Source organism: Aythya fuligula, chromosome 7 (genome assembly GCF_009819795.1).
Source record: "Aythya fuligula isolate bAytFul2 chromosome 7, bAytFul2.pri, whole genome shotgun sequence".
Taxonomy (NCBI): domain Eukaryota; kingdom Metazoa; phylum Chordata; class Aves; order Anseriformes; family Anatidae; genus Aythya; species Aythya fuligula.
This window is the reverse complement of record NC_045565.1, coordinates 11,407,191-11,432,011: the sequence shown is the minus strand read 5'-3', so window position 1 is coordinate 11,432,011 and position 24,821 is coordinate 11,407,191. Positions and strand designations below refer to the sequence as shown.

The 24,821-nt window shown below is 35.4% G+C and overlaps 1 protein-coding gene across 3 annotated transcripts in view; it reads right to left on the bottom strand.

The window, feature by feature from the left end:
* MAT1A (methionine adenosyltransferase 1A) overlaps positions 1-24,821 on the bottom strand; it is a 35,243-nt gene that overhangs the window by 8,298 nt on the left and 2,124 nt on the right. For 2 of the 3 annotated variants that reach the window (XM_032191449.1, XM_032191450.1), the window contains 2 exons: positions 1,387-1,464; positions 421-543 (listed from right to left, as the gene is read on the bottom strand). In XM_032191449.1, coding sequence (XP_032047340.1) covers positions 421-543; positions 1,387-1,464 — 201 coding nt within the window. Of the gene's footprint in view, positions 1-420; positions 544-1,386; positions 1,465-8,995; positions 9,328-24,821 lie in introns of those variants that run through there. The other variant, XM_032191448.1, reaches the window with a different exon arrangement.

Below are 24,821 nucleotides of genomic sequence, written 5' to 3'. Positions count from 1 at the left end.
AACCTGCTCTCCACCTGAAAATTCTGGATGCTACTGCAATGCACATACATAATGATAAAACAAAATGAACTGAGTTTCTTCGTCCCTCTCTTTCTGACCAAAATGCATTAATCAGCTTGCAAAATAACAGATTCACGTTCTCCCAAGTTTGGGTTAGTGGTAGGTTCTGCAGCTCATGTTCATGCATAAAAGTCGATTCTGCCTTCTCCTTTTTATTTTTAACTAATATATGATGTTTTTTTTTCTACTTACAGGGATAAAGCCAGAAAGTGTATCATGTAGCACCACGTAAGCAGCTTTCACACGGGATATTCAGTTTTTATCAGACTAGCTAAAGCCCACATAAGGAAGTGCTGACAGACCTGGTTTGCAGTTGCCTATTGCTTGCTCTTCAAGGATTTCATAAGATTTTCCACCAACCTTTAGCTGAATCATCATAGCCAATGTGTCTAATTGCATCTCGGACAACTCGTTGATAATCCACAATAGCACGAGATGTGATCTCCCCACAGAGCAACACCATCCCTGTTTTGCATACTGTCTCTGAAAAGGGAGACGGAAACAGGATTAAAGCAGCAGAATAACCAGTCCGCTAGGACAAACAACTATGTTTGTGATGATGGTGATTTAGAGAAATATACTGGGTATATACAGTATTAGTACTTTTCAGTCATATCTTTGGCAAAACTAGCTCCTTCCACGACCAATTCCTGTAATGATGCAGTGATATGCAGAGTCATTTAGGGAAATGTAGTATTAAACTGTGATTTTTAAATCCATTTAATCTTTAATCACTCTAAGATATATTCTGAGGCTAAATAATTCTCAACAGTGATTATCTATTTCGAAAATGTGCCTCCAGTCCAAGGAGGAAGAATGTGAGGATGGGGTTTAGTTAACTGAACTAGGAAAATGAGTGTTACAACTCATGAGACAACTGATGGTACAACTCTGTCTAAAGAGGTATCAAGAAAACAAGCAGTTACAGGGTCTAACACTGAAAAATGAGGACTTTATTAAATATAGTAAATGTACTTTTCAACACCATACAGGATATACTTTTTTAACAACATACAAATACTCTTTAAATAATCCACCATGATGAAATAGAATCTGTTTCTCAGAATATTCAGTTGACACACAAAATTAACAACCTTGTCTGTCCTTCTGTAGTTATTCTATCCTTCTGTTACCTGCTCAGGCTTCAGTCTTTGTAAAAACTTCAGTTCCTTCTTGTTTCTCCTTCTCTTGAGAACTGTTAATTTTTACATATTTTTGAGAGTAAAATGAGTTAGCACACGACACCTTCATGCTCTTTGCGAACATATCAAAAATAAAAGACAAGTGACTGGGTACTGTCTTAAAGCAAAGGAACAAAAAACTTACCACAAGCAACCTTGGCATTTGGGTCCTGCTTGAGATGGGCATCTAGCACAGCATCACTGATTTGATCACAGATTTTATCTGCAAGACATCAAGGTTGTTATTCAAAACCAGGGCACTTAATACAAAATGAGGACCGTTTGCATCCATTTCAGCAGAAAAGTGCTTTAGTAAGGAATTCCTTTATTGCTTATTACTGAAGTATTTAGGCAAACTAGATAAAAAAAAAAAGTCACATGCAACATCCTGCAAGCAAAACCAATACATAGATGAAACTTTTACTTACTGGTGTAAACTAATACTGACTACAACCTCACCTGTAGTTTTCTGCACGTCAGTGTGAAACATGTTATGTATAGAATTACCTGAGAGGCTGAGGTAACGTTCTACTCCTTGCCTTCTCCTTGTCTGCCACAGCAGTATGCTAACAAGAAGGTAGTATTCCACCCCTAACTTCCATCTCCCCAGCAAAAAGTTGGACTGTACCTGAGTTACACAGCTGATACAGCCTGACTAATAGTTTAAATCACTACACATAACGTACAGCTCAGTGTCAAGCACCTGTTTCAGGTTTGCTTCTTCTCACTGCTTCCCACAATCCTGCAATGTCATCTGCTCTTAATCTCTGCATCCCACTTGAGATGGGTGAGTGAGGAGCAAATACCGAAACAAGAAGGGATTACCAACTAATGCCTGCATCAGATAAATGTTGAGTATATCCTCAGTGACATTCCAACTACAAAGGTTTCACCTCAGGTTTATCTTTTCTGTTTCTTTTTCTTTTTTTCTTCTTCTTACCTTTTTATCGAATAATGACTCTTTATTGAATAATGTAGCTAATCTATTGAGCACAAAAAAGCAGCATCGATAACAACGCCTATCACCTAAAAATTGTAATATTTCTAATATATTTTAATTTTGTTGTTCTAAAAAATACAATGTCAATTATTGCATACAATGTTTAGGTGTTGCCATAACATGCTCTGTGGCAAAATAAACATCTTCTTCCTTGCCATTTGCAACCCAATCTGTCGGAAAGCCATGTTTTATACCAGTATGTCGTTTGAGTTTTTCTACATATAATCTCAGGTCAAAATAAATTCTTTTATCTCATGAGGAAGGTGTACATTTAGAGGGGACAAAATCAGAAACTAGATAACTAATCTGACTCTGACACTCATCTCCCATATTAACCACTTCGATATGAAAAGAATGAACAAAAAATATGTTTAGCAAACATAGCCTGCAGTGGAACATTCAACCTCATGAGAACTGTAAGTGGATTACTAAATTTGGGACAATTATTACCAAACAGGAATCAGATACCATTCTTGCAATTTAGTTGGAATTCCAAATGAACCTTGTATAGCAAGACTGGGGACAAAGGTAGCAGAACTTTGATTAAAATGTATCTCTGCTTGCCCTCTTCAAATTTTCAATTTTGTACTAGACAGTAAAGTCATATTTTCAAAAAAAAAAAAAAAAAAAAGATGAAAATAACTAATTTTTGATTATCTGGGTGGAACAGCAGAGCAATTGGGACTTGATGACCTCAGGGCATGTCCAATGCCCTGTAGTACACTCCAACTGATTAAGACTGCTGTACAGTCTTTTTTCATCATGCAGAGTTTCTATGGCACAAAAACATTTATCCCTGTTCTTGTCCTACATGAAACATCTACATTAGATGTCAATGTCCCATACTAGTAAAAGTTGCCTGTATGTAATATATCATTTATTATATACAGACTTCTTAAAACACTCAAGAGGAACACAAGTAATCCCATTACTGATTTGTCCCCATTCTTCTTTATGGCGCCTATCCAGTACAAAGAACCTTACATAGATTTTGCAGGTTTATATTACTTTCTTACCTAAAACTTCCCTGAAAATTTCTCAAGGGAGCTTTAATAGGCAGTTAAATCAAAAAGTGCATGTAGCAAGATGTTTCCATGCCTTTTTTTTTTTTTTTTTCCTTAAGTATATAGTTAGAATCTACACTCCTTCATGTTATTGGTAAAAAAAAAAAAAAAAAAAAAAAGCTCTTCTGTTTCCCTCACGACAAATTAGCACATCAAACATTTGTGAACAAAGAATAAAAGAATATAGTCTTCTTTCACAGAATTGGAACTCTTATGTTAGCAAAGTGTTACTCTGAAAAGCTCATGATAGTAAACCAGATGAGGGGTCAGCCACAAAGATGGAATTACCTCCATATAATAGCACCAGCGAGACTCCTCCAGGAATACTTAATTTTGGTGGTGGCATTTAAAGATCATGGAACCATAGAATGGCTTGGGTTGGAAGGGACCTCACAGATCACATAGTTCCAACTGCCCTGCCATAGGCAGGGATGCCACCCACTAGATCACGTTGCTCAGGGCCTCATCTAACCTCTGGTCTTGAACACCTCCAGGGATGGGGCATCCACAACCTCTCTGGGCAACATGTTCCAGTGCCTCATCACCCTCTGAGTGAAGAATTTCCTCCTAACCTCTAATCTAAATCCCCCCTCTTTTAGTTTAAAACCTTTGCCCTTCATCCTGTCATTATTCGATTGATCAAAGAGTTGCTTCCCATCTTTTTTTTAAGCCCCCTTATTTGAAGGGGACTTATAAGAAGCTATTGGAAAGTTTTTAGGACAGACTGAGAAAAAACATCTCAAAATCGGAAAAAGTGTGCCTTAAAGGATGAAATTAGTCAAGCTCAGTCTCGTTTTGAAAGGCTGAAGGAAAGGTAACCTACTTGAGGAAATAACAGCACTGGGTCAGTCTCTAAAAACCTGAAAGATGGTATACTGAGGGAAAAGTTTCTGTTTGATGGGCAATAATGTAACTGCATTTGATAGCTTGAAAATAGAGAGAAAGATGAGATTCTAAAAGTCTATTCCATCTAGAATTCTGCAGGATCCCTTATTCCTTCAAAACTTACATTAGAAATGTTTTTAAAAGTACAAATGAAACTCAGCCATAATTAATACACATGTTTGAAGAATTCTTGCATGAAATTTCATTACTTGCATATAAAGTTCAGGCTGGATTATACATCAGAAGACCTTCTGGTCTTTAAAGTCTATGTGACAATTTCATCACTGAAAATAACCACTTTGGATTAAAATAGGCTCAGACAAATGAGTTTGATAATTCATGCATGATCTGATTGCTGGTGCCAGATCTGAATCCTAGTGCAACTAGACCCCTTTGTTGACAAATATGGACACAAGTATCAAACCAGAAAGAGAAATCCAGCAGGATGATCCGCTGCTTAATGCATCATATTGAAGGTCTGTCTATTAGGAAAGGTCTCTAGTAGAAAATAAAACCAGGCATTTCTATATTTAGCAATACTTAGCAGGCTTTGTGCGCCTTTCATTCCGTTATTTAAATTCCTCATCTCGACTGTCCCATTTCTCTCGTAGCTGCTACATATGACAAAATATGTCTGTCTATTATTAACTTTTTGATAGAAAAATAGAAAATATTTCACAATATTGAAAAAGCAATGTCTAATCTAAGGATTTCTTGAATGAACAGGAAAGTATTAGAGAGCCATCAATTCTTACTAGGAAATCCAACCATGCCACAAAGCTAGCCTTATGGCAGAGATGCCAAATGGCCATAAATCTATCTCCTGCTAACTATAAAAGGAATGAATGAGTCCAGGAGAGCTGATGATAAACCCTACTAAAATGCCCAGTTGTCAAATTATGAATTAAAGGAGGTATTCAGCAACAAAGGTGATCTCCACAAATTAGGAGAACCTTCAAGCATCTTTCTGCATAGTTGATTGTAGGTTTATTATGTGCTTCTAGACTACATTACCAGCAGTAAGAAGTAACAGTAAGAAGTGCTATATCCTTGAAAATTATATGTTCTGTAACTAAAATCAGTTCTATCTGCAAGTTCTGGGGATCTCCCCACACATTCATCACAAATAAAATCTATGAACAACAATAACAAACAAACATTTAATTCAAAAGGCTCCACCCTTTGAAACCGCAAACAGGTACTACCACACTTCTGACTTTGATCATGCAGTAACTATAATAAACATTAAACATTTCAAAAGGTAAAGTTTATTTTCTTAAAAACCTGTGAGCGTCAAAATCACTTTGGGTAGTGCTGTTTTTAAGGATACCTTATTTATGTCAACAGAACTTGGAGGTGAAATTGTGCATTCAAAATATGAGAAACTGAGCATTTCTCAGTTTTCTTATGAAAAATGAACAGTTAGTAACTATAGTTACTTATCTTGAACACTTCATCAAAAAATAAACATTCCACCAAAAAAAAGTTTCACTGGAAAACCTTCATATAGCTGAATTGTGCTGTATTACATTTTTCCTATTTAAAATGAGTGCTATTTAAAAGCACTCTTCAGGAGTGCTACTTGAAAATGGCAGTGGTACTTCAGTGTTAACACTGCACTGTTTAATCAGCTTATCTTACATGTCCTCTTTGTGCAGTTAACAGAACAATTACATATATTAGGTGTATATAATGTTAGACATCAGACATGCAAGCATCAACTGGCTTGAAAGATCTCTATATTCTGTTTTTGGTTTTTGTTCTGGTTTGCTTTCTTGGGAGTGTGTGGGTGTAATTTTTCTTCTGTGGACCTCCAGAAGATTAGCATGTTTTTAACACAGTTGGAAGTCTGAAGGTGCTTTTGGCAGATGTTTTTTTCCCATACTTTAAAGAGATTCCTTGATACTTACTGGAAAACTGAATTACATTCAGTTTGCAGGGAAGTCCACCTGATGCCACAGCAGAAAGGGGAAGGATTTAATTCTAAGCAGTTTGGCACCTGTAAGACACTGTGGGTCACAGTAACACACAATGTCTTTCAAAGCACGATGAAACCACTGTGCAGCATGGACAGACATTTCTGGACGGAGGAAAATGGAGCAATGACAAAAAAAAAAAAAAAAAAAAAGCTAGGAAAAAATCATGTTATTCATGTGTTTTTATTACATTAAAAAGGAGGAGGTATTATATAAGTCCTTGGAGAGTTTGGAAATCACCCTACTAGATGCCAGGTTTAAAGACCTTCTGGAAGGGAGTCCAAAACTTTATACCCACATTGTTTTGAAGAAGTGGGACTGAGAAGATGGGATAAACAGAGTTCTCTGGGTTTCTTTGGAGAGCATAGGTAATGCCTATATGATAATTACTGCCAGCTATTACTTGCCTCTATGGAATCTGAGCTTCTTAATTACACAAAACTTTAAAGCACTGCACAGATATAAGGCGGCTTTCTATATACCCAAATAAATAAGTATGTAATTTCCCCTGCTTTGTTTATTATGAAGGAAGACTGCACGAGTGCATTCAATCCCAAACTAATATAATCAGAACAATTCAAATTTCCACCAGACAAGGATCTGGTTCAGGATCTTTACTTCACATAATGCCCTCTAGCAAAATTATACTATCGCATACAGAAGGGAAGTAATCAAGAACGCGCAAATTATCCGTTTGATATGAAACAGAGGAGCTCACAACTCACAATAGAAGTTTAGTGTTACTGATAACATCCAAAGCCCAACTAGCCTGAGCCTCAGATGCTTGCCCCAGTTTTAAGAAACAGCCAAGGTTTTCCTGGGTGATAAAAAGCTAATGGCATGTCTATATCTCCAGAGTAAAACCATAGCCAGGAAAAAGGTGGATTGGCCAGAAGTAAGGACAATTTGCTGTCAGAAACTAGACACCTCTCTGAGACCATTAAGACCTTTTGCTGGACTGTGTTCAGGAAAAAGAATTTGCAGGACCACCCAGACAGAATTATTTACTGTCATCCTGTTCTCACTTCATTGGGCAAATCTGGTTCTTTCTTTTGACATGGGTGCTTGGGTTTTCAGTATTCTATATCAAGACCTATGTTGCTTAGAAAAATACAAGCATCACAGAATTGAAAAAGTCCAATAAATTTCAACTTTCCACTCCCTCAAACAAATCTCTTGGGTCTATAAATCTCAAAATACCCGGAGATCTGGCATGCTCTGCCAGATGAGATGCTGTATACAAATCTAACAAGTGATAACATTTTCTCAAATGTATATCCATTTCAGAGATGGACAATGCTCATAGGACGTAAAAGGCTTACCGAGAGCCCATAGAGTTTTTGGAAATAAAGAAGGCAATGTGAATAACAACTGAAAAGTAGGTCAAATTCTAAAACAAGAAACTAAACAAAAAGAGAACTGGTTAAGAAAAGGAAACTAAGGGACAAAGCTAAACTGGTTTTAGCTAGGTTCGATTATATCTTTTCCTGTTCAGAGATTTCTCTATTGCCGCCCCAAGGGGATTAGAAAATGATGGGAGTAGTATCAGTTGTGACCTGTCATCTTCAGAAATATCATTGCTCAATTTAAAATCACCTTACAGGATAACATTATTTTTTCTATGAAAGTATGTTTGTTCTACAGCTGCTGGATGTAATTACACACAAAGTTGAGACGGGACCTACGTCCCAAGGACTGAATATGGTTGTCATTTTCTGATGGTGTTACATCAGAAAGAACCCCAACTGGCTTAACCTGATGTAGCTGCCTTGAAATTGACAGCAATGGACTCAATTGCATCAGCCATGGATTTGACCTGCACTAAAAGTTCATATTATAGAGGAGTACCAGAAACTATCGATATAAAATTCTCACTTTTGAACTTTCTGTTCTCTGTCATCCACCATTATGTTTTACTTACATTACATGAGCACATATCTGAAAAAAAAACCTTGCACAAGGTACAGGATGCCAAGTTGTGTTCTAAAATAAATACACTTTTCAGGACATCAAAGAGTTTATTGTCTCTTGGATTCATTTGGGAAGCACTTGTTGACATAAGGTACATGCTTAGGGTAGATGAATATTTGTTTTCCATAAAAATCAAACTCAGCTCTGCTGACCATGACATAAATTTTAGCAAATAACTGTCTGCTGTTTGCTTAAGCAATTCCATACATTGCATTTATACACAGATGGTGAAATGGGGGAAAATCTATCAGTAACTTTGCCACATGCAGCTTGCTGGGACCACTGATTTTTAAATGCTTTTAAAATAGCCGGCTCATAGATATTCCTGTCATAGGTGACAGTTTTAGAGCATAGCATATATATATAAGGCAGTTTTCACAGGACCCCTAGTGATATGGAACTTGAGAAGCAAGCTATGCACTCTTATCCATATGTGAAATTCTAGTCTACCAGAGATACAGAACTGTCAGATACAGTACTGTCTCCACAGTACTACTGAAAAAAAAATAAAAATCAGATGATAAGGAAGGAGTAGCAACCATGTACCATTGCCCTCCCCACTGTAACACACACCCAGCAAAGGCACATGAAGTCCTGCTAGAAGCACCCTAGTTGTAGCAGTTCTCTAGTTATAGCAGTTACTGCTAGCTATAGCACTTCTATACACTATGTAGAAAAGGTCCAATGGAAATAATGTTAAAATCACTCTGTTACAAAGACTTTCTATAAGACTAACAAACAGGCTTTTAAAGCTTCCTCCGGCTTTCAAAACTTCTTTTTAAGACTTCTTCAGGCTTTTAAAATGTTTAACATGAAAATACTTTTTCTTTTATGTATTTGCCACAGTGGGCTTCTTACCTGGATGTCCTTCTCCTACTGACTCCGATGTGAACATGAAAGCCCCTTCATCATCCAGCGTGTAGTCACATAAACCATCCACTGGTCCATTCATGGTTGTGATGCTTTTCCAGGTGGATTATTTTAAAATGTGGTTGAAGAGTTCTAGCCTTAGTGCCTTCTGTTAAAGATGAAGGTTCTTTATCAGCAGGACTGTCACCGTCTTCACTCACTACCTGTAACACTAACTTGAATTTCAGCGTGTGATTCCAGAATGGGCTGGTATCTGTGCGTGCATGCAAGGAGTATGCATGTGTCTGAAGTCTGTATCCCTACCTAGCCTGATCTGTCAGTCTCTGGGCTGCTCCTATATATGGAAAAGTGAAAGTGCCCAGATAATCATGTGAGGAAAATGGAAGAGCCCATTTCTTAGTAGGGGAGTAAGTTAATTTGGGGATATTTCACTAATTAACTTTGTTCTTGGCAACATTCTAGATTCAACCTATACAAGATTGGATACCATAGGAACTCTAATGAAAATGAAGTAATCCAGGAGTACTGGTGACAGTTCAGTTTAGCTGCTTCTTCAGTTTGTGTCTCCCCTTGTTCTGGGATCTGTGTTGTGTTTCCAACCGTGTGTTGTGGTTTTACAGGGATAGATGAAAGATCTGTAAATGCACGCCTTTTGTAGCAGAAGACTGGGAGAAGTTTGTTCTGCATCATGCAACTGTATTTTACTGTTCCCTTTTCATCTCTTGAAATGTAGCATTCTCTCCTGAAATAGTTTTTTCCTTTTCATACATTACTCTTGCACATTTGAGACAAGAGACACCTGATAAGATATAGCACATGACACATTTCTCCTTTATGCACACCTCTGCGTTCAACTTTAGCCTTCCTTTTCATTCGTCCTCTTTTCTGTTAATTAAGATCCAGCTTAATTTTCGAGAATCATATTCTCATATTACATTCTGTAACCCACAGAAATACACTAACTGACACAATTGGGTACTCAGTATTCAGTTCTGCTACTAAAAATGTCTTCAGTCAGATGGCTAATATTTGGAATATGCTGATGGTATGACAGGTATGAACACAGAGAACATTTTGTGTAAGCTTGTATACAAAAAAAAAAAAAAAAAAGTGTAAATATCTACATGAGGCAGACACAGAAAATGCCCAGCATCATTAAAACAAAACAAACAAAGCAAAACAAAAGAAAAAAAAAAAAGTTTAACTAATCTTAATTCATTTACAGACATCATTCTAGTCTCAACCTCAGACCGAACCATTGATCTACCAAAATCAAATTCTCCCTTTACTTCAATGAACACAGAATCATACTCTCTTAATCATTCACTCAGATGTTAAAGTACCTGATAGTTGGATTGGAACAAATAACATGCTGCTTGTACCATAGCCCCTGCAATTTTGAGAGCACTGACATCCTTACTGTTCTTCAGTTTAAAAATTTAGTTTACTTCAAACTCTTTGTCAGTATTATTCTAGATGACTAGTCCCTTGGACTCAAATTTCTGCTACATATTAACGTAAGAATTCATTGGAATTTTTCACTTTCTACCAACATTCCTGAAAATGATGATCAACTTCTGTGAATGTTCCCCAGTAATCTGCTGTAGCACTGGCCCCCTTCTAATGACCATTGACATGGAATAGTTTGTTTCAAAAAAACAACCTCTCGGTATTCTTTCGCACAGAATTCATGCCAGAGAATGAAAAGCACTGGTTTAACTTAATAATGCAAAATTCACGTATCAGACTTATGTTATGAGGCATAGCTTTCTCTGGAGTAAACTGTCATCACCCCACTGACACTAGGATTCTATCTGTCTGAAAAATTCTGCATTAATAACACCTAGAAAAATGGAATTAAAAGAAAAAAAAGAAAAAAGAAAAAAAAAAGACCAAAGAGTAACTACTTAGATTAACTCTAGTTAATCAGTAACATTAAAAAATTATATTAACTTTTAAAGTAAAATAATGTCGGTGAGATTCATTCATTCTTAAATGCAAATGCCTTTCTCCATGGAAACACAGAAAGACATGAGGGGAACGGATGAAACAGCTCTGACAAAACCTCATTTTATACACATAAGAATTCTCTTTCTAATTCTATGAGCAATCCTCCAGCAAAAGTAGACAAGACTGAATGCTCATTCTGTAACTTCCACTCTCTCTTGCTTCTGTTTTTGCTTTTTCTTGTTTTTCAATGCCACTTAATAACAGAAAATATTGTTTGGGACTAGACTTTTTTTTTTTTTTTTTTTTTTTTCCAGGTATCACTTAAGCAAAATATAGGAACTGGCCTCTCACATAACCTTATTCCTCTCATATTACCTTATTTAAAAATAAAAATCACAAGTTCTTAAAATGCTGAAGAGTGCAAGTAATTTGACACACAAGTAATGAGTTTGCAGTCCACTGTTTATTTTGCCTTTGCAGTTCTTCCTCTTGAACTCTTTTCTGCCTAGTTAAATGCATTTGTCCTTGAGACCTTTGGAGGGGTCACCCTTCATTACAATAGCCTCACTGCTAATAGTATTTTAGGAAATGCTGCACAGCTGCATTTCACATAACTTGTGTAAAACCTCCAGTTTTGAACTACTTCCAGGTGTGGGTTTTACTATCAAAAGCAACACATTTGCTTATGGCCATGAAGCATCTCAGCATGTTGTTTTCCAGAACATCTTCCAGGACTCTAAACCAGTGTAGGGTTAGGTAATGTTTAATTTGGCTTCTCTTCGCAGACAATTTGACTTGTTAAATATTTGTAAAAAGGTAAGATAGTGCTCTATCATCATGTGTAGATCTCCTGCCTATGCCAAAAAAAAAAAAAAAAAAAAAGATAGTAAAATAATGATTGATATAAGCATTTTTCCCTATTCCATTTTAAAGATAGCAACACATCTTATCAGTGTAACAGGCTTCCAGAATTTCTATTAACTTTACTGCAATACTCAACAGCTTTGTGGTACTGAGCCCTAAGAAAGTTAGTTTCTCTGCATCGTTTTAGGTACATTTAGACTATAATCTGTCACCTTTACTCAAAAGATACCTAAAGGCAAAATCCTCTGAAGCTGCATGACTCCTTTGCTTTGAAATTAGGCTAAAGACAAGACAATAGTAAAAGTTACACTGTCTAATACTCTCAGTATTTATTCACGTTGACAGTAATGACAATCCCAACCACTGGAATAGCAATGCAACTCTTTCTACTAATTATAATCTGTTTGGAACAGATTCCATGAATTCCATGTTCTTGTTACTTTTACTCATAGCAGTTCTGCAAAACTACCCCTCTTCTAGTTCATAAAACATTTGTCAGCTGTCCGAAGGCATAGTTTTATGGCAGCCTTGAGAAAGCCCTGGAAGTAACAAAGTGAACAAGTAACTTAGAACAGAATTTTATGAATGACTGCTATCAATGTTACAGATTCTCTGGACAGATATGACTGATAAATCACCTTAACCCTAGACCTTTCATGACATAGTCTCATTAGTTCCTTTTACTTGCTCACCTTCTCCTTTCCTGCCCTTATCAACTTTTATCCTTTGTTCCCCTCCCCTCATCTTGTCCTACTTACATCCTTTTGGTTATTTAAGACACATTTCTTTTTTTCTTTTTTTCCCCCCCTTTGCTTACTCTTTTTACTCTTTTCTTTCCCCCTACATATCACTACTGATGTCCTATTTATGTTATAAAACACTGAGAATGGAGCCTACATGGATGAATAATATCTGTAGAAATGAAAAATAAGCTTAGATATAAAACACTTCCAAACTACCACAACAGAAGGGAAAGGAAGAAGGTAGCTGTCCTTAAGAGCTGGACATCCTTACTTTACCTGCAAAAAAATATTTTCACTGTACAGGTGAAGCAGTACAGGTTTAAACTGCTTGTACTGTTTCACTTCAGTAGCAACTTTTAGGTAACTCCTTTTGAGTAATGAGGAAATTATGTCAAGAACTCCTCAGATCTCCTACCTTATTAGAATCAGTCACGGGAAAACCATTCCTTAAGCTTTGCAATTGGCTCTCTCACCACAACTTTCAAAAGCACTGAAAAACAAATCGATTTGTAGAGACCATACACTTCATGTTAACTACACTTCTGTTATCATTAACGGACCCAAACTTGTGCTTAACTTTTACCAATACACAGGAATATCTCATGAATATGAATAGCACATATGAAAGTGTTTTCCCAAATACTTTTGTTTTGTTCTCTCAACTTTATATTCAGGTAAGATGTTAACTGTTTAACAGACTAACAGTAAAGTTTCTTATCTTGCTATTTTATTGTCACTTTACAGAATCATGCAAGGGAAATTACTACTATCATATGTGGAACATGTAGAAATAAATTCCACTTATGTGGAAAATGTAGAAATATGTCTTCTAATTGTGGAAATAATTCCAATACCAGTTTTATCAGTGCTGTTTAGAATAATTATTTAATATTAATACAAACAGTGTGTTTTCAAGAAGGTAGTGTAGGTCATCTTTTTTCCTATTAGAAAATAAGCATTACATTACGGAAGCATCATGAGATGTCTTTGAGGGCTTTTTGATTTGTCGATAAAAAGATTTGATTTATCTTTTATATTTTGTTTTAGGCAAGCTGGGGGGGATGTTTTGTTTTTGAAGTTACCATAAGGAAGATTTGTTTACTTGGGTTTATTTCTTTTGCATTAAGAATGACGAGCAAAGCAATAGAGCCTGTGTATCAGGAACTCAACACAGAACTCCCACCTGCTTCAAAACTCTCACCTTTACTTATTATTACCTGAAAATTCTGGCTCAAGGCCTCTCAGACATGCAGGTGTAAAATTTCACTGACCCATAACCATTCAGGGCAAAATTAAATATTATGGGACAGAAAAATAAAACAACAACAGCAAAAAAACAGATTGTGATTGCACAAAGAAAGGAATTGTTATGTATGCTGTGATGAATGTTTATCACCTAGCATTTATTCTTTCATACCACCTTTCTCCTTCTCTCTCTGGGGTCCGGGACCTCCTGCAAACTCTGCACACTACCATGAGCAATTCATTTTTGTTTTCATCCTTGAGCTTTCTAAATTTTTGAGTGAATAATAATTCACAGTAAATTCTTACTGTGCATTCTATCTGACTTATTCCACAGTTATTTCAGCTTCAGAGAGATTCTCTGCTGTGTCTCCCATCTACCTTCCTCCCTACTTCCTAAGACGTCTTTTCAGGTTCTTCCACTATTAATAAGAAAGAAATAATTATTTTTGCACACATGTGCTTGTCCTCTTTGCACCTGTTTGACCTTGATTTTCTACTCTGACACATCACTGAATCACAGAAAGGTTGAAGTCTCTAGTCCAACACTCTGCTCACAACAGGACCAACCTAAGCAGGTTGCTCGGCATAATGTCATTAAGTAACATGTGCCAGGGCCATGAAGTAGCAACTCTGAGGTGCTTCTTATGAAATAATTAAAGTTACTTTGGAGATTAAATTTTGCTTTTATTAAAGTCAAATGTAGTCTTGATTGCAAATTCAATAGGAGCATTATTTTCCCAGAACTGTGCCACTACGGAGAATTGAATACTACTTTGTTTTCTCTTGATATTTTTAATAAAAGTCCTAGCTGTTTATGTGTAAAACCTGAGATCATTCTTCAACAGTCTGTAGATAGAGTACATGTTTACAAAGCCAGGCATTTTTTACAGCCCTTAGACAGACACCTCAGTTTCTTGCATGTTATATAACAAAAAATTGCTTGTTTTTTTTTCTAAATCAATCTTCATAAATTAGAATTGGTATATCAGAAAAGATAGAAAAATAACAACAGTAATTGAAATTTAGGGTTTCACTTACATCTTTTATTTTTTATTTATTTCGTATGTTATTACTTAAACAGCATTAAACCATCCTGGTATGTAATAGTTCTGTCTTTGTCAGTTTTTCTTATTAAAGCATTTGCTTGTGTTATGTCCTTATATGAAGTCCTGCTACAACAGAATCATAAACTCTCTATGGGTCCTCCATAAATGATGAGATAGAATGGAGCCCTATTTCATCTTCACCTCACATTGCAAAAAGCCTTTTTTTTAGTTTGCAAACATGATACTGTATAACTCCAGATTTTGCTTATGATATTTATGATAAATTTAACAATTTAACCCATTCATTGCTAAATTTATGTCCTGGACCAGGAATGGAAAATTCCTTAAATTATAAACGGGCTCCCTCAACCTTAGAGGAAGCCATCTATGTATTTTCCTTGCATGTTTTTTCCAGCTGTCATGGTCAGTTGAGAATGACTGTCACCTGCCGCGTAACAAAGCGCAACCCTGAAGTTCAGTTGCAAGGGGTGTGATCATACATCAGATACATACAGAGCCACAGTTCCTTTCTGAGCAAATAGTTAGGACTCCTTGTTGTTAATGACAGGTCTAATCACCTGTCCAGAGTAAATCCCTTTACAGCCACAGATCTTTATCTCAAAAACAATTTGGCTAGGGTAATACAGCAGTCTTCCAGCAGCTTGGGATCTGTACAATCTGCATTTACATGTCTTACGACATTATTAGTGTATATATGTAAACCATTAGGATTTCCTCAGTACCTTAGGAAACAGACTGATACATTCAAATAGCCATTACCCAACAGTTTTTGCTGCAGTGGTTCATAGATGTTTACAGTACAGGTGGTCTTTGGACTTTGAAACAAATATTGACTCTAGTACATGAAGTGAGGTTGCAGGAACCTATTTGCAGGAACACAGTTGTGGAATCCCTAAGTGCTGGCTTCCTGACAAGGAACATTAGGTTAAATTCAGATGCTTTTTATTTCTTCTAGATATGTAGTGCAAGAAAGGACCTTTCTTTCATATGGTATAGGACTAAAATTACTTTCTTAATCATTTACTACTCAAAAAATCTTCATATATACCTGCCCTATATGCACAGTGTATAGAATCATAGAATCCTCTATGTTGGAAAAGAATTTCAAGATCATCAAGTCCAACCATCAGCCTGACCTACAAAGTCCCAACAGTCGGTATTTGCAGTTGTAGCTCATTTATGCTCACAATGAGAATATTTGCATACTGGAAATTGCTTGATCCAGACAAACACATTTACTTGTATACTCAGTACTAATCTAGTCAATAATGCACAGCAGAATTTTACTTTATTTTTGCATGACTGAAAATGACTGCACAATGCTGTAAACTCCAGAATTAAGCTTATGTGGATATCTGGAGAAAAAAAATACAACATACAACCAACAACTTCGTTAGTCATTACTCCTATCCAAGTTAGGTTATTCACAAGTTTTCAGAAATACTCCCACCATTATCGCTACAGAGCTCAGATGCACTACCAGTGCTCTGGGATGTGCCGATTATGTACATAATCCAATTGGTTCCATCTTCCAGAAACACCCCCAACCTGACCTTGTCACCAGTTGGTTCATCCAGGCTACCATTCAAGTAGCAATTTCACATACTTCAGCTGGACAAATACACTATCAGACAGCAAACATCATTATCTTTCATCTGTGTCTGAAAGACTTCACTCCAACTAGTCATTTAGCAGTTTCAAATAAACAAGTCTTAAATAACACACAGCCAAAATGTTCTTAGATGTGTGCCTAACCAGAGAACATTAATGGATGAAGGGCACGTAACATCAACCAACACAAGAGCATAAACGGTACTAGACAAAAATACATACAGTAACCGGAGCACATAAAAATTTTTACGGATTACTATTTATAGATGAAATATAGAATGGAAAAATTCAATACCACCAAAATATCTTCAGGCTTATAGACATTGTTGCCATCTCAAAGTTTTGAGAGCCCAGTGTTTTGCAGACTAAATGTCTCAGAATTTTTTCCGGTATATTTCAGATTTGTAAATAAATAAAATTGATTTCTCAAGACAAGACAAATAAAGCCCAACATCTATTACTATATGCTATTGGCATTTTAAATTGCATGCCAGAAAGGTTGACTTGCAATTTCTTGAATTAGTTTTGAAATACTGTATTGAGAGGAAACTCTGGGGTATGGCAGCAAAAACTTGTAAGATGCGCAGTGCAAGGAATCAGCCAGCCACCTCCCCCATATGTTTTGTTTTCCAAAAAATTATTAAAATAACTAGGCTAAAAAATGTTTCATAGACACTAGAAAGGAATGACAAGGGTTAAGAGGTCTACATTTTTTTAATATGATTAAATGTAAACATATATGCACACATTTTTTTCTACAGCGTGAGAAATTTCTCCTTTTTCTCCATTTCTAAACAAGTATTTTTTCATCACAAGCTGATTGGAAGCACTTAATCATGACAATACACAGAAATGAGATATATGAGCTGAAGGTGCTTATAAGAAGTAGGCTCTGAACTATAGGTGTGCTAACAGCACAATTGAGTCCTATTCTCCATGCCATTATTTTTGCAACAGAATGTTTATCACAAGTGAAGTGTCAGTAATATCCTTTTAAAAGAATTTTTATTAAGTCACATGTAGGATTACCAAAGTTGAAAAGTATAAAAAAGAAAAAGGGTAATTTATTGATCTTTGCAAATTATTAGTTACAAAAGTATGTGGCATGCAGTGGTTTCTTACTCCTCGTGTTGTAACTGACATCCTAGTCATTCCCTATTGGAAAACACAGTAAAATCAAAGAATGCTAAACCAACCCAGACACCTCTGCTAGAAGATGTATAAAAATTTATTTATTTATTTATTTATTTATTTATTTATTGTGAGGACTGATTTTTACTTTCTGCTAAATGATCTGCCTGAAAAGTAAAGTGGGATTTGTGAGGTGTAATGACCTCTTGCTTTGATCCTTAACAACAGGAACATTTTTAACAAAGAGAAATGTCTACGAATGTCACACCTTTCCTGTTGGTCTGAAACATACAAGGACCAAAACTAACAACAACAAAAAAAGACTATAATCTGGTGTTAGTGTTCACAATGTAAATTAAGACTATAAACTTCAGAATGTTGTTCTTAAGGATTGATTTATTTTTTTTTTAATTTCTGCAATGCATTCAGTTTATGCTCATCACTTTACTCCAAAATCACATTACTCCACACAACGGACCAGTGACACTAGAACTTCTCAAGGAAGCAGACTATAGCCCTGTAAAAGGAAACTGAAGCCTGCAGCTCTTGTAGGCAGGGAAGAAGGAAAAAAATAGCAGCTACACTCTTTACCAAGCTGAACATTACCCTACAAGGGTTGTTGTTCTTGGTGCTAAACAAGTGCAAGAACTGCTCTTAGGCAGTTCTCCTTCTTCTAATATTTTCTCTTCTCTTGACTTTTTATCCCTTCAGCTCTTCATACAAATAGTTTTGTATTACGAGTGCTTAAAATCCCAATTTCACACCATTCATTAATTCTGTCTCCTAGGCAGAAGGTATTTTATTTTGCAAATTAATACTGAAAATGGCATCTGTCATAAACCAACTCCTCAAAGACATGCTCTTTTCTGTACCTCTAGAAATCTTGGCTAATGAGAAAATTAATACTATGCCCATACTAGAGTTTATTATTAACTACTTCCCAATTGCTATCAATGCCTTAGAATCCCAACAGCATTGGTCAGAGAATGAGGCATTTAGAGGTTTTCGGGTGATCAGTTTTATTTTACTACCTCTCCACCTTTGCAGCACCACAAAATGTGTCGCTGGGATTCTGTAAGTCTTTAGAAGTAAGGTCAGCAAAGTGATTGCAATGTGTAATTATCTTTAAGACATGTGCACACATTCCCACACAAACTGGCACAAATGTTTTTACTGGGACTCAAGTGAGAGTCCTGCCAGTAAGTTCAGTAAGCACAGACCTATCTCCTTAGACAATAAAGTATTCTCTACACAGAGAGAAAATTAGATTTCAAAATTCATTTCCAGATTTTGAATTCACGTATATTTGAATCTATTCAAAACAGAAGGTTTTATGTTTACAGTTCACAACACTGAAATACTACAAGTAATAAAATTTTATCTTAATAAATTTGAATTACTTATCCTCCCAAGCAAAGCAAAACACAGAATAGTCAGTGGATCTTTTTTCTTAAAGTTTACATGGTCTTTGCAAAATAAAAGAAAAAAATAGTATTGGTGTACTGCTGCCAGCCGCAAAAGCCTCTATGTGTACAGGTGGAAACTTTCGTGTAGTCACAGAATAGCATGGCAACAGTTGTAGCTGCTGTTTGGCATTTGAAGAACATTTGAAGAAAATGAAGAAAAATGGAAAACTGCCATTCTACACTTCGCTGTATTTCAAGAGTCAGCCCAAATATTTAGGAACATACAGGTCCGTCTGTACTCTCCTGATTTTTTGTGCCAAGCAAAGCTTAGAAATATTCTAGGACAAATTCATTTATCATGTAACTGTGATGAGTTTCCAGGTGATAGACTAAAATAATAATATATATATACAAAAAAACAAACAAACAAACAAACAAAAACAGAAAGGTCACAAAAGAGGGGTAAGGAGAATGTTACCGATGGCCTAGGTCTGAGCAATGGTGAAAACCTCAGTTCTAAATATATTTAGGGTCTTTAGAAACACACTCTATTGAGATAAGAATAAACAATGTTTCAGAAGGATGACTTATAGTTCTTGTTGAGAAACTTGCCTGAATAGTTTTAAAATACAAGCAAATACAGTAACACATAGCTCAAGCCCTAGAGAGAAAAATAATAGTCATACATTTTTCCTATAGACTCCACTTATATAGACACATATGAGCACTGAAAAAATGTGGAAGAACAGCTGCCTCAGAACTTCACAGCAGTCCCAGCTTTAGAAATTTTCAGCTGTCAATGCCTAAGGGTAACTTTTCAGTGCAGCTAGGTTTACAATGAAACAAACAACAGATCCTGTTTCCAGGGTTACAATTATCGGTTAAATAAATAGCTTTTTTTAAACTTATCTACTAAACACATCAGTGGCAAAACCAAAATTGCTTAAGATAATAATGACTCAAATACAGGTGTGTCTGCATGCAACCAGTCATTTCTGGAAGAAACTACACTCAGGAGGTGGGGTAGAAATGGAGCAGAATGATTGGAGAAGCCCAACACACTCCCAGGAATGTGACTTGAAACTGAGCAAAGGGGAGCTGCAGTGCCCTGCTGCTGCAATGGGAAAAAAATATTGTCAGAATGTTCCCTCTCTCCCACCCTCCTTGCCACAATGAATCTTTTCTCTTCTGCAGTGTCTTCCCCTACATATAGTTTGAATCAATCAATTTTCTCATTCTAAAATTAGGTATAATAAAAGTTTAATAAGTAAGAGATGAGTTCTCAGGGGTAGAATTCATGCTTACAGTAGTAGAGAGCACAACCCTCTTACTAATGATTTCAACCAGAGCTTTTTCAGCAAATTCAGTGAGAACAAAATTGAGATCCTTAAAAGACTTCTTCCTCAGTGCAACAACAATATATATATATATATATATTTATTTTTTTTTGCTTTATTTGTTTCAATCAACAACAACAAAGAAATCAGCTCTATTTATTACAGAGCTGGAAATTTGATTCTGCTCATTAAAAAGAAGTAGACTAACCAAAGTACTTGATCAAGTTCAGACATACTTCCTCCTCCCCCAGAAAAAGCTGATGTTCTTACCTCAAATCTGCAAGATCACATCTACATTATACACAAACCACTGAGTAAAATCATTTATTTTGTCCAAAGAAACATTTACTGAACTCTAACGCCCATGGGTTTTACATCAAATTAAAATAGTATGTTTTTCACACCCACTTTCCCAAGATTATGGGAAAAAAAAAATCCTTAATAATAGCATCTCCAATTATTATATCCAGGAATGACTACATGCAGAAAGTAGCAAAATCTCCTTCTGAGAGTTTGTTAAAGGACTCCTAAACCTTCTAAATATTCTTTAGAGAGTGTAAGGTAATTCAGATAAGTTTCATATGGTATGTCTAATTATTTAATGTTTATTCTAAATCGAGCCCGAACTTCACATAGTTGTTTAAAGTATGTTTGAAATTTTAGAATATGCCAGATCTGAAACTGATGAGGAAGAATACTTTTGATTTTTAGTGTAGTATATGTTTCTGTGTCACTACTGAAACATCAAAACAGCCTTTTTAATAAATAACAGCTTGAATAAGATTAACTAGCAAGAAACCAATGCTGAGCCTTCTCTACTTGTTAAATTACTTGACTGTTTGTCTGTTGCTCTACTTTCGGTTAATAATACAACCACACTTGGTATTAATAATAAAATGGCAAATGGCTTAATATAGTCAGTTTTTGTTGTTGTTTTTGGTTTTGTTGGTTTGTTTGTTTTTTAACCTCAACCTCATGAACTCATGTTCAGACAGTCAAAGGACTACTCTAAGAAACTAGTTGTCACAATTTTTTTTTCAAAATAGCCATTGACTTTAGGTGCCATATAACTGAGCATACAATGGAAGCACTGAGCATCTCCATAAAGGGCCCTAATGGATATAATCGTTCATGACGTAGCATCTTCTAGAACAATTTAAAAGAAAAATTGGTGTAAACCTCAGCAAGTCAGATCTACAATAAACACTAATTTTGGTTTATGATAATGATGAATACACAAGTTAACAGAGAAGATCCACAATATTTAAGCTGGATATTCAACTGAGAGCTCTCAAATTCCTTGGATCAGAGCCCTCTGCTTCTTAAAAAAGTTCACTACACTATGACATCTCAAATGGTATCTTCCTCTATCCTGCCTTTCTTCTAGTAGTACTAGCCCAACAATATCTATGTAAAAGTTTATAATAGTATAGTTTCTTCCATCATCTGAATTGAAACAAATGCAGAAGTACATAGCACAAAGACTGCATGAGTGATAATGGTAATGCCAGAAACCAAACAAACCTAAAAAATAAACAAAACAAAACAAAACAAAATAAATTAAATTAAAATAATAAAACAACTGGTAAGATATTTTAAAATTTGCATCAGTCCGTATCAGTAAAATCAGGATTAGCCTCTCTCTTCTAGCTGTAGTTAACAGACAACACTGTTCTTTATCTAACCTAAGAAAAGGAAAACTTCACAGAGGTAAAACAAATAATAGCTGACTTCAAATGTAAGTAAACTGTATTAGCAAAGTTCAGAGTAAATCAATTTTGCATTTAATTCTGACTAATTCATCCAACTCTCACTGCCATTAGCAAGTTGCTGTGAAAAGCTCTTGCTTACAAAAGGATATGTTTCTTTAGACTATGAAGGAAAATCACCTATCAAAAGAAAGGGGACTGTTTACTTAATAAAGCTTACTCTGTTAAATGATAACATAAAAATGTGCCTACTGCAACATATATTTTTCCTTCCAGAAGTTTCTTGCATTGCAGAGCTGAATTTCCATCTTTATGAACTGACTGGCAGTTGAACTGATTCATTTTGTCCTATTTTGGGCTTCATATCTGTTTGCATCCTTATGCTTGAGTATTGCTAGAATGAGAACAGCTGTGATTGGGAACATCACTATCAGCACATTCTCTGGAGGATCTGTACTTGGGGTCTTTTAATGGCCCAAAAAAGTCTGCTCCTGGTCTGAAGAAATGAAAAACTATAATTTTGTAATCTTCTGTCAGTACTTATTATGATATTTTCACCAACATTTTCTATTATCTGCCTCTGATGGAAAAGAAGGCTGTAGCTTAACTTAGGTAATTTCAGGGGTTTATGTTTGTTTATTTGTTTTGTTTTTCAATATACAACCTTAGATTTTATGCAAAAGTTAAGTAGTACTACCACTTCTGGAATCACATCATCTGCGGTAACAATGGAACAATATCTTCCTCCTTGTCTCCTGTTCCAAGCTCTAATCTAGCTATGCTCCGAAGACTGAAGTTCAGAAAGAGAAGTCAATGATTTTAAGCTGTCTTCATTTCCCTCCCAGCTTAGACAACTAAGCAGAAGTCATCCCTGTTGTATACTATAGTAACATTTCCAAGTTACCTACAACTGTTTTGCATCTTAAGACAGTATTGAACCAACAATACTTTACCCTCTTATCCCGTATCTAAGATAAGAATTCCTATAAAGCTGCAGGAGGCAATCAGTGCACTAGGTCTGTGCACATCAGATTCTGAACAATGGGAATTATCTTGAATGATATTTGAACACCTTATTTCTTCTTATGTACTTTATGTACATGATCAGATTAATATAAATACAAAGGAATAAGTAAACTGTAATCTGCCTTTTTATTTTGACCCTTGCTAGAAGAATTTTCTGATAAAAGTTTCCATTTGAAAATTCAAATGCTATCTAGAAAGAAAATGAGAAATAGCAATGGAAAGATCACAAAGAAAAAGTCACAACTAAAACAAGATGAAACAAAATGACAAATAATCATGGATTGTAACAGGCACAGCCGCCTCTATTTTTTTTTTTTAAGGATGCACTCTAGTGGACACACATATAACCAACTCAAAGGAAGATACAAGTGTTACGAAAAACTAGACAATGAAAGTCACTTGTTGGAATTAGTAATTAGAATTATTTACTAGCATGTTTAAAATCCCGTCTTATAACTTAAGCATATGTCCTACCTAAATGTGAAGGCTGAAATTTTCATAATCAACATATCTAAATAACAAGATTTTTGGTTAAATTTGTTTAATTTTTGTTAGGTTTGTAAAATTAAATCAACATTTGTAAATATTTACACCTGGGAAATGCCATTTTTCCCTCTTGGGAAAATATATGTCGTAAAAGGCAGATAAACAATTAGTAGCGTCTGCAATCAATGCAAATCAATGTGACAACAAAGAGGGTGATAGCATTTTTTTAATAATGGCCAACAACTTTATTACACGTAAGGAAAAAACTATATATTACTATATTAAAAATAACAGTGCACACCTTTTTAAAAATTGATAGGATTCTGCCTAGTATGAGCTACATGAACAGAACAGTTACTTAGGGCAGAAAAATACTTATTACACGATTGACCTTATTTATTACATGATTGACCTTTGCCTATTGTGTATACCTATTTTTAACATTTTCCAAAGAGAAAAATCTTAAAGCTAGCTATAATATAAATGAATTAAAGTGAAACTTCCCAAACAATTCTTTCATCCCACACTTGGAATGGCAAATACATTAACTATGCACTGAATTTGTAACAAAGAGTATCCCATCATACAATATTGGCAATACCCTGATGTTAATTGTCCAGTAACCCATGTTATTAGAAGACACTGAGATATGAAGATACTTTTTAACCAAGAAGCAGAGGATTTCTCAAGGCTGGTGTGTTTTCCATTTATAATAAATACAAATGAAACACTCATTGCAACCTGTACCAAGGTATTGGTGATTACAGAAAATTGTGATAAGAATTAATTCAATCTTTAAGGGATATAAAACTGATTTTTAAATAGATACTGAAAATATTAAATATTCTTCCAAAATTTTAGATGTGGAGCTTTGAAAACCAATAATGGTATTTAGCAAAGATAATCAACACAGACATAGTTTATTAACTTGCAAATTCAAGACAAATGCAGAAGATTATTTTAATATCCGATTAACCAAACGGACATGTAGACACTTGTAGCTCACCTAATATCACACAATAACCAGAAAGGTTTATCTGAACTCCAGAGTTGTAACACCTAGAGTTACAAAAAGTACCTCATGATTTCTGTGTTAGACACAGACGTTTTTTTAGTACACCTGTCTACTGAGTGAGAAGGTTACTTCTAGATGGCATAAATCTTCTGACTAAATTTTTGCATTTAGTCTGATGTATAGAACTCTCTCTCCATCTCCTGACATATACATATATATCATGC